The 11527-nt window shown below is 33.0% G+C and overlaps 1 protein-coding gene across 1 annotated transcript; it reads left to right on the forward strand.

Annotated features, from left to right (window-relative positions):
* Positions 1-8599: 8599 nt before the first annotated feature.
* On the forward strand, positions 8600-10591 carry LOC120165775 (ras-related protein Rab11C-like). Its single transcript, XM_039175220.1, has 3 exons — positions 8600-8719; positions 8806-9002; positions 9874-10591. The coding sequence occupies exons 2-3, from the start codon at positions 8838-8840 to the stop codon at positions 10357-10359; spliced, it is 651 nt and encodes a 216-aa protein (XP_039031151.1). The 5' UTR covers positions 8600-8719; positions 8806-8837; the 3' UTR covers positions 10360-10591.
* Positions 10592-11527: the final 936 nt, after the last annotated feature.

Genomic DNA, 11527 nt, shown 5'->3' on the forward strand with positions numbered 1-11527 from the left:
AGTAGAGTATTATAATTGATCCATATAGATCTTTTTGGGCCAACTAGGACTACTAGCTTGGGTGGAAAACAATATGCATTTGTCTTGGTAGATGACTATTCTAGATATACTTGGGTTATATTCCTAAGTACTAAAGATGAAGCATTAGAAAAATTCATCATATTTTCAAAAGTAATCCAAAACGATAAAGGTTACTCTATAACTAGTGTTAGGAGTGATCATGGCACTGAATTTGAAAATCTTGGATTTACTGAGTTTTATAATTCTAATGGTATTAGTCACAATTTTTCAGCACCTAGAACCCCTCAACAAAATGGAGTTGTTGAGTGGAAAAATCGAACTTTAGAAGAAATGGCTAGAACCATGCTTTGTGAAAATAATTTGCCAAAATATTTTTGGGCGGAAACCACAAATATCGCTTGTTATGTTGTAAATCGAGTAATGATTATGCCTATTTTAAAGAAAACTCCATATGAAATTTTCAAAAATAAAAAGCCTAACATTAGCTATTTTCATCCTTTTGGATGTAAATGTTTTGTTTTAAACAACGGTAAAGAAAACCTTGGCAAATTTGATGCTAAAAGTGATGAAGGAATTTTTCTGGGTTATTCCTTAAATTCTAAAGCTTATCGAGTATTTAATAAAAGAACTTTAGTTGTAGAAGAGTCTATATATGTTGTTTTCGATGATAATCCCCTTCCGAGGAAGAATTCTTGTGTGAATGATGATGTAGGTGTTATAAATACAAATGATGTTAGAAATGACGTTGGAGAACCATCATCAAAGGAAGAAACAAAAAATGAGGAAACTCATGATCCTCTTGAAAATCCAACCATTGAAGAAAGGGAAGTATCTTATCCAAGAGAGTACAACTATGTCAAGGATGGTGAGATTATAGGTGATCCATCCAAAGAGGTAACAACTCGATCTTCTCTTAGAAATATTTGTAATTATGTTGCATTTATCTCATGCATAGAGCCTAAGAATATTAAAGAAGCATTAAATGATAAACATTAGATTATGGCTATGCAAGAAGAGTTAAATCAATTTGAGAGAAGTAAAGTATGGACATTAGTTGAAAGGCCTAGTAATAAATCTACTGTAGGTACTAGATGAGTATTTAGGAATAAGCTTGATGAGAGTGGTAATATAGTGAGAAACAAGGTTAGACTTATTGCTCAAGGGTATACTCAAGAAGAGGGCATAGACTATGATGAAACATACGCTCCCGTAGCTAGGATGGAAGCAATTAGAATGTTACTAGCATTTGCATGTTTTCATGAATTTAAATTATATCAAATGGATGTTAAAAGTGCATTTTTAAATGGTTTTATAAATGAAGAAGTGTATGTGGAACAACCTCCAGGTTTTGAAGATTCAAAATTTCCGGATCATGTTCTTAAATTGACAAAAGCGCTTTATGGTTTAAAACAAGCTCCTAGAGCTTGGTATGAAAGATTGTCAAATTTTTTAATTGAAAAAGATTTTTCAAAAGGGAAGGTTGACACTACGATGTTTTTAAAGCATAAAGGTAAAGATTTATTAGTAGTTCAAATTTATGTTGATGATATAATATTTGGTTCTACTAATGATGTTCTTTGCCAAGAATTTTCTAAGCTAATACAAAGTGAGGTTGAGATGAGCATGATGGGGGAGCTCTCATTTTTCTTGGGACTCCAAATCAAGCAAAGAAAAGATGGCATCTTCATCAATCAAGCTAAGTACGTCAAAGATATGCTAAAAAAATTTGGACTAGAAAATGGCAAACCTCACGACACTCCAATGAGCTCTTCAACAAAGCTTGACTTAGATGAAGGAGGTAAATCTGTAGATGTTAAATTATATAGGTCAATGATTGGCTTTTTTCTTTATCTAACTGCAAGTAGACCGGACATTATGTTTAGTGTTTGCCTATGTACTAGATTTCAATCATGTCCTAAGGAATCATATTTACTAGCTGTTAAGAGAATCTTTAGATACCTTAAGGACACTCCTAGTTTAGGACTTTGGTATCCTAGAGACTCTAGCTTTAGCTTGCATGACTTTTCTGATGCGGATTATGGAGGATGCAAATTAGATAGGAAAAGCACCTCCGGTACTTGCCAATTCCTTGGAAATATGCTGATTTCTTGGTTTTCAAAGAAACAAAATTGTGTTGCATTATCTACCACTGAAGCCGAATACATTTTAGCTGGTAGTTGTTGTGCACAAGTTTTATGGATGAAACAACAACTTTTTGATTATAGAATTGAAGTAGGTACCATTCCTATCAAGTGTGACAATACTAGTGTTATTTGTCTCACTAAAAATCCCATCCAACACTCTAGAACTAAGCACATTGAAATAAGACATCACTTCATTAGAGACCATGTCACTAAGGAAGATGTAGTTCTAGAATTTGTTGATACTTTGCACCAATTAGCGGATATCTTTACAAAACCTTTAGACAAGGAAATATTTTGGACACTTAGGAGAGAATTAGGTTTGACCAACCTATCTTCACTTAGTGTTTAAAATAATTTAAGCACTTTTAAGACTAAATAAAAAATGCTAATTTTTTATTGCATTCATTGCTATTAGTTAGGGGGAGTTTATGATTCTTGATGAAAAATTAATTTTATGTTCAAATATCGTTTAAAGATTAATTTGATTGTTTGAACATAATTAATTTTCAATTATGAGTTGTCAATACCACTAGAGAAAATTAATTTAGCATTTGTGTGTTTAAAATCATATTTTAGCATTTTAGTGCAGAGGGAATCGATACCCCCATGAGGGAACCGATTCCCCCTTTGAAGGGGAACCGGTTCCCCCCACAGGGGAATCGATACCCCCTGGGGTTCTGGTTTTATCGGGCAGAACCTCATATTTTGCTCAAACCCTCTTCTCTTCCGCTGTTTCCCCTTTCTACTCTCCCTATCTCCATTCTTGCCTCAAAACAACGTTTTTAATCGGAATTCTCTTCAAATATCATCTTCTAAACTTGCTAGCATCATTAAAATCGTGCAAACAACATCAAAATCCACTCAATCTCATCTTTCAAGGTAAATTTTTCTAAACACTCTATTTCATTAATTTTGAACATAGGACTAGTTTTAATTAGTTCTAGATAGAAATAGTGATCGGGCATTGATTGTTTAGTGATTAGAAACTAGATATTACAACTAATTTCATCAAAAACATAAGAATTTTCCAAAAATTTTGAAATTTTCGAAATAAAAAAAATGTTTTTCAAATTATTGTGTTTTAATTGAATTATGTTGTTGTTATGAAAACTATACATATATTGTTTTTCAAAATCTTATTTTCAATAGTTTTCAAAAACTTTGCCCATTAGGATTGATTTAGAGAACCTTGAAATATTGAGGACTCAATTGAGTTTTGGGATTGATTGAATTGCATACACGTGTTTTCTAAATTGCAGGTTATCCATTCTATTTCGATTTCCTAAACCATGTCCAATCCTAAACGTGCTAGGTTATCATCTAGTTGCTCACACCGTCAACCAAATCCACCTCCAAATCCTCCTCCTATTCCTGAAATTCCAATTCCTAATCCTAATCCAGTTGATCCCAATTTAACTATTCAAAATTCATGCTTCAATCATCCTGGTCCCAGAAATCATCGTTTTTGGTATTATCAATATTTCGACTCTTACAAAATTAGAGAATAACGTATCCCTTCTCGTCAAACTATGTTAGATATTAATTTTAAATATCTTCCTCTTTTACAAGAGTGGAAATTCGATAAACTTTGTGACCTTGAACCTATAGCTTACTATCAACTTGTTCGCATCTTTTATTCTAATGCCGTTTGTATCAAAAACCGAGCTCAAACTGAGACCATAGAAGTTCGTTCCTACCTCCTAGGACAATTCTTACATATTAACTCGGCTTACATAGCCAAGGCATTAGGATTAGATAACGATGGTATTTCAAATGAAAAACAAATTTTAGGTTCTCGTTATAAAAGAAGGGATAGTGCGAGTGTCTTAAACCTTCATGAACGTTTTCTTCATCTAATGAAATCTTGGTGGTTTCGACCATCCGGAGGTCGTTATTCTACTCTTAGAGCCTTGGATATTTGGTGGTTACATTGTTTCAAAAATAGTATTAAAATAAACCTACCTCAGATCATTTTTGCTGAAATTGTTGAAACCGTAAATCTTGTTCCTAACAAGAAACTTTGTTCATCTCTAGTTTAAGGTTGCATTTTGAGTAATATATTTTCTAAAGCCGGGCTTAGTGTTGGTCTAGATGCCTCATTTCCTCTAAAGAAACAAATTAATATTCTTTCCTTAACGAGAGCGGGATGGATAAAGGATAAGGAAACCGGTGAATGGGTTCGATCTTCTGAAAGTACTCCGGGAGCTAGTTCTCCACGAGCTCCACCAGAAGCTGACGACGATCCCGAGCTTGAACAATTAATGCGAGACATCGATGAAGCCGAAGATGAGCCTGAACAACCCGAGGAGCAGTCCGAGGAGCAAACACAACAAACGCATCAAATGCTTCCATATTTTCAATCTTTTATGGAGACATTCGATTTTCGATATGCTACCATGGATTCACGCTTTACTTCGATAGAGTCACATTTATCCACAATGGGAGCTCAACAATTAGAAATTCTCCGAGAGATGCGCACAAACAACGCTTCGATGAATGAACATATTGATGCACTCTCACATGAGATGGCCGCTATGCGAGCTCGTTTTCCTCCTCCCGATCCGGATGTTTAATTCTGTGTTTAGCTTTAGAATTTTGAACTAAAAGATTATTGTTTCAACATTTTGAATATTTTGGAATGTTTGATTTTGAAGATTGTTAGACTTTGGATTTGTTTGGATGTTTGAATTTATATATTTGGTTTAGTTAAATTTATTGCATCATTTACATCATGTTAGAAATATGACAATTTTGTCATGTCACATTGTTTATGAATATTGATTATGAAACTAATGGCTAACGTTTCCCTTGATTATGATCTTAGCAGCTTAAACTATATATAATCAAATTGGCTAAATGATTTGAAAACCTTGTTTAAATTCTTTTAAAATGTCTTTTTGATTTAACAAAAAGGGGGAGAAGTGTTAAGTGTTAAATATTTTAAATAGGAGAAGTGTTAGAGTAAGGGGGAGTAATTTCAAAACTTGATTTCAAAATCTTAAAATTACTAAAATGTTTTGTTATATCAAAAAGGGGGAGATTGTTGAAAATATTTTGATATTTCGATATAACAAATTAAGTTAAATGAATTTTAATATTTTCCAAAAAGATTTTCTAAGTATATTCGATATAATTATTCTAATATCAAAACATTACTCTAAATCTTTCAAAAGTCATTTTTAATCCTTACTCAAGTGTAAAATTAAGTTTTAATCTTAAAACAATTTCAAAATAATTTTACAAAGTATTTCGAACCGTTTCAAAAGCCAAAAATTCCAGATTGCTCAGAGGGAACTGATTCCCCCCTGAATGGTTTGGCTCCGAGAATTCCAGTATGCTTAGAGGGAACCAATTCCCCCCACTATTCAACGGTCGAAATATTTGAATTTTACACTTAGGGAACCGATTCCCTATGAGGGGTACCGATTCCCCCCACGCTCCAAACTGTTTTATTAATTGATTTCACACTAAAACGGCTATATTATCTTCATTAATGATTCCCAACGTTCAGAAGTGATTCAAGGTGTATTTAAGCAAGCTTAGAAGCCATTGATCAATAACAAGAAAAACTAGAATCAAGAGAGAATCAAAGAGAGAGAATCAAAGAGAAAGCATCAAACCTCAAGTTTGAGCATTTCAAGCCTATTTTTCATTCAATATTCATTTTGCTTTCAAGAACACTTATTGTGCTCAATTGTATTCATTTTTTAGTGTTCTTTTCTTTGTTCTAGAATTGTGCAAACAATCTACCTTGTGAGGATTTCCTTATAAGTTTGCAAATTTGTATTGTTCTCTTTGGGAGAGAGTGTTCTCAAGAATTTGGGGTATAATTCTTGAGGGTTTGTAAGGTTACTCTTTGTCCTCAAAAGAAAGACAAATTAGTGAATTTGTGGAAAATCCTTAGTGTGGATAGCTAAGGTAGTAGACATAGACTTTGGTTGAGAAAGTCGAACCACTCTAAATCGCTGTGCAATTTCTTTCAATTTTCTGCAAAAGCTTCCACCAAATTTTTTATTGTCAATTCACCCCCTCTTGGCCGATTCCGTCAATCGATTAACTCAACAACTAGTCCAACATTTACTCCAAAAAATAAAAAAACTACAGAATTGTGCCAAAAGTCTTAGATCATGTCACTTTTTTATATTCCCTTAACAATAGGAGACAATTGTTATACCTCCAAAGGTCACCTTTGAAAACTATTCCCTTTCTTCACCAACTGAAACCTCTAAGTAAATCTCCCTTGCTCATTAGAGTTCCTGAGGAACTCGTATTCTCTAGAGACAAACCTTTGAATTAATTACAATATGCAAACAAAACCTTTGATAGGACTACATGATCGACCATAACAAAATCTAAAATCTAAGGATCAAATCTATCTAGACTATTAATCTACGAAAAGTCATAATAACCCTACGCAAAACACATTATCAGCTAAGACTACTAGGTAACTCTCCAATTTTACCCAATATTATATCTCTAAACAATTGATTTAAATATACAAAAAATTGAATAACAACAAATTTATTAATTTTATCTGTAATGAAATTTAAATTTTGTAAAAAAATATTCTATCATACTCCTACTGATAAATTTAAGTCAAATTAAGTTCTTGAGTCCTCTGCTTGTGTATGTAAAAAGCCCATGTATAGAATTGAACATTCACTAATGTGGTAAATGGAAGTGTCTTTTCAGTTTCTGATTAACACAAAACCCTGGAAAAATGTCCCGGAAAAAATCTTGTGAATGCTAGAATCCTATTCCTCTGATTCACCTCAGGTTCTCTGATTCACCAGACATAACAAGCAAGGGTTCCAAAACAAGCATACAAAGCTTTCTGAGTTTTTATTGGTAACAAGGTTATTTCATTTCTGAAAATGTCTCGGATTCCAAGCAACTTCGGCTATCGACGCAACAACTTCTACGATTCATCCTCTCTCGATCCCCGGTTCCCTTTCGAGAACTTGCTTCCTCTTTGCAGACGACACGAACTCCAGGGATTGATCGGGAAGAAACACCGGAAGCTCACGTGTTCAAGGTCGATGTCCTGGTTTTAAGCAAGAAGAGGTCATAGTGGAGGTGGCGGACGACAGGATGCTGCAGATAAGCGGGGAGAGGAAGGCGGAAGGGAGCAGTAGGAAGTTTAGCCTGCCTAAGAATGCCCAGACGGATCAGATCATGGCTTCCATGGAGAATGGGGTGCTAACTGTCACTGTTCCCAAGAAGAAAGTGAAAAGGGCTGATGTCAGAGCCATAAACATTTTTGGCTAAAAAACTTCTTAAACCACAGATTGCTCCGCTTCAAAGTTATGAAATGAGTGGCTAGCTTTATCAACTGCGAATCATTAACCACGCCAGCCAGCCAGCCTGCTCCAATTCATTTTTGACATTTCAATTTTGTCTATTTTACACGATTGCAATTACGACGCCACCGTTTCATCCACCCAAAATGGCGAAAACCGTAAAACAAATATATTTTATTCAAAATTTAGGGTAAAGTATGCAAATGAACGAGGTTATAGGGAATTGTTTTGTTGAGTTACTTACCTATTAAAATTTATAAAATGATATTTTGATAGTGTGTTATTTTGTTGAGTTTCTTACTATTAATAATATGAAATTGATTATCTGACTATTAATACGTTCCAAACTCATATTTTTCTGTTAAAATACTGGCAATCATCTGAACTAGACATTAATATGTTGACTAAGATATAATAAAATCTTATCCTATAGTTGTTTGTATTATATTTTGTGGATTAACTCTTCGTTTGTATAATATCGTCGAACTAGTGTTTGAAATATCGTGACGTCGTGTCAGTGTTTGAAAGCATCTTATCATATCTTAATCAGCATCTTAATGTCCAGTTCAGATGACCGCCAATTTTTTAACAAAAAAGTACGAGTTTGAAATATATGAATAGTTGAATAACCATTTTATAACTATTAATAGTAGTGAGACTTAAGAAAACAACACACTATATTCAAGAGATGGTTTTTTAACTTTTAATAATTAAGCGACTCGACAAAATAATATCTTCTAATCGGGACCATCGGTAATTTGGTATATTTTACCTCCAAAAATTTAATCGTTTTAAAATAAAGGGTAAACTACAGATTTAATATATAAACTATCAGTTTTGTTCTATTTTAGTAATTAAACTTTCAATTTTTTTAAAATCATACATAACATTTAGTTTTTATTTCATTATAGTACCTTGTTGTTAAGAACTTAACACGTTTAGTACATAAACTATTAGTTTTGGCCCTTTTTAGTACCTAAACTTTCATTTTTTTTAAATTTAACGTTAAATTTTGAACGGATACTAAAATGAAACAAAAACTAAACTTTAGGTATTGTTTTGAAAAAATTAAAAGTTTAGATACTAAAACGGATCAAAACTAATAGTTTAAGTACTAAACACTAAATGTACCCTAAAATAAAAAAACGAAGCACTCCCGGCTTGGCCTTGCGCCGTCCCTTTTTAATTTTCCCCAAAACTATCGTATTTCATTCATTTTGAAAATTCTCTCTTCTCGATCTACATCCGCTTCGGGTAATTTTCAAGATTCCATATCAATCTCTTCTCCTCCGTTTTTTTCAGTTTTTCTTTTTGATTTATTTGGTGTTTGGATCTTGCAGGTTTGAGAGGGAAGAGATAAAAGACATAGGAAATGGCGCATAGAGTAGATCATGAGTACGAGTACCTTTTCAAGATCGTCTTGATCGGCGATTCTGGAGTTGGAAAATCAAATATCCTTTCTAGGTACACCAGAAACGAGTTCTGTTTGGAATCTAAATCCACTATCGGTGTCGAGTTTGCTACGAGAAATCTGCAGGTTTTTTTCATCCATTCAATCGACACCTCTTTGATTGATCCTCGTGTTTTTGTTTTAATTCTATGCTGAGAATTAATTAGTCTTGAAGTTTCTAGAATTTGATCATTCTCTTCATCGTTGGTATTTTGAAGTATATTAGACTACTTTATGATCTGATTTAGTATCGAGGGAAAAGACTGCATGATGAAGTTTACTGTGAATTTTTATGCCTAATTAAACATTTATTACGTAAAAAATTATTATAATACCACATGAAGAATCTGATTGCGTTCTCTTGCAACTTGATTTTAGCTTGGAAGTTCATTTTGAATGGTATGCAGTAAAAAAAAAAGAAGGAGAATGAATGATCTGACAGTAATCATCAAAGGCGCTTTCATGTTTTTCTTTAATTTTTTATTTCATGAATAACATGTTGAGCTGAGATGGCTGTTTCATTTCTATTTCCCGTTACAAATTCTACATATAAGAAATATGGAAGATTCGATCCATTCAAAACATTTTTCTATTTATTTTGATGGAAAGATTGGTAGATTTGTGTGGACTCTTCATTACCTCTAAAGAATCCTTGTTTGATGTCTATGTTTATGTCAAAAAGCATTACTCTCTTGTTATTTCATTGGATTGAAATTTTAGTTATTATATTAATCCAGGCTGTTATTATGCTGCCCTATCCCCATTCTCATTAATGGGGAGTATGTTGTTTTTGTTGTTCATGGCCCATGATATAATCAACATTTTCTTCATTTGCCAGAATGATATATTTATCAGAACCTTCTTGATTTCTTTGTTCACTAGTAATTATGTTAGTGGAGATTGATGAACTGTTTGGTTTGTATTTTGGTATTAATTTCACTTCATTATCATAATATAGGTGGAGGGAAAGAGTGTGAAGGCACAGATATGGGATACAGCAGGTCAGGAGAGATATCGAGCTATCACTAGTGCTTACTACAGAGGAGCCGTTGGTGCAATTCTCGTCTATGACATAACCAAGAGGCAAACCTTTGATAATGTTCAGAGGTGGCTGCGTGAATTAAGGAACCATGCAGATTCCAACATCGTCCTCATGATGGCCGGAAATAAGTCCGACTTGAACCATCTCAGAGCCGTTTCCGAACAGGACGGTCAAAACCTGGCCGAGAAGGATGGGCTTTCTTTTCTCGAAACATCAGCGTTGGATGCCACCAACATCGAGAAGGCATTCCAAACCATATTGACCGAGGTCTACCATATCGTAAGCAAAAAGGCATTGGCAGCACAGGAAGCCAAAGCTAATGCCGCAATTCCCGGCCAGGGAACAACCATTGATGTGGCTGATGCATCAGGGAACACCAAGAAAGGATGTTGTTCTACTTGAAGAAACAAAGGTAATATTATTTTCACTTAATTGTGATATTTTTAAACAAATCCATTTGTTAGCAGCTCGTAAAGGCTTTTATTCTTCCTTTTTTAATGACATGTTTTGTTCAAAAGTGGATGATGGGAGGTTGGAATTTGGAAGTTGCTTTTAGAAAACAAAGGTTTAAATTGTTTTATTTTGATCAGTCACTGACTTGTAATAAAAGTGTTGTTTTCCTTGTGTTTTTAAACATGATTATGGGTTATGTAATGTGTATGGTTTTATGAGAACTGAAATGTACAAAACAGATCAATGGCTCAGTTGACAGTCCAAATGCAGCAATTGAAACACGAGTTGAATTAAGAAGGTAATACCGATGGTAGAAACAATGATGGGACAATACAAAACGAATCAAATTAATTCATTTAAGGTTTTTAAAAGATAAATGTAAATAATTGTACTTTTAATAGGCAGGTCTTCTCTAAATTATTTTAGATTTTACATTAGTTCTTAAAATTTTTAATGGTTTAATAATTGTTTTACATAATAATATTAAATTACTCGAGTCCACTATAAATGTAAACATTATTAAGTATTAATCTGAATTTAATTTAAGGGTAAAATACACGATGGTCATTCGATTATATAATGTTGTTTTGTTGAGTATCTTGATTATTAAAACTTATAAGATGGTTTCCTAATTATAAGATGGTTTCCTAATTATAGTATGGTATTTTATTGAGTTCTTCGACTATTAAAAGTTACAAAATAGTCAACTATTCATATGTTCCAAACTTGTCCATTTTTGTTAAAAATTTGACAGCCGTTTAAGTTAGATGTTAACATATTGATAGAAGATATGTTAAAATTGTATTAATTTATTTAATAAATATAAAATTTCCCATCATTAGTTATATATGTTTAAAACTTGATATACGTGTTTTGGTTATACTTGATGATAAATCAATATGATATTTAGTGTCTAACTTAGTGGAAGGACTGATTAGTACAATATTGATGTTTTTGATAACTTAATTAAAATATTTCAAACTTTGTAGAGTAATTAAAATATTTCAAACTTTGTAGAGTAATTTACAAATTAAACCATAATTCTAGGAGAACCCTAAATATATATAATCTAGTAGCAATTAAGAACCCAGTAAATAAGTAAGCAGCCCGAGCTCAA

The sequence above is a fragment of the Hibiscus syriacus genome, unplaced genomic scaffold (genome assembly GCF_006381635.1).
Source record: "Hibiscus syriacus cultivar Baekdansim isolate YM2019G1 unplaced genomic scaffold, ASM638163v2 tig00111614_pilon, whole genome shotgun sequence".
NCBI classification, from domain to species: Eukaryota; Viridiplantae; Streptophyta; class Magnoliopsida; order Malvales; family Malvaceae; genus Hibiscus; species Hibiscus syriacus.

Bases quoted from the DNA above. Each gene is read 5' to 3' on its own strand.
- LOC120165775 (XM_039175220.1), top strand. From the start codon at position 8,838: ATGGCGCATAGAGTAGATCATGAGTACGAGTACCTTTTCAAGATCGTC. The intron at 9,003-9,873 runs GTTTTTTTCATC...ATCATAATATAG, and splicing joins TTGCTACGAGAAATCTGCAG to GTGGAGGGAAAGAGTGTGAA.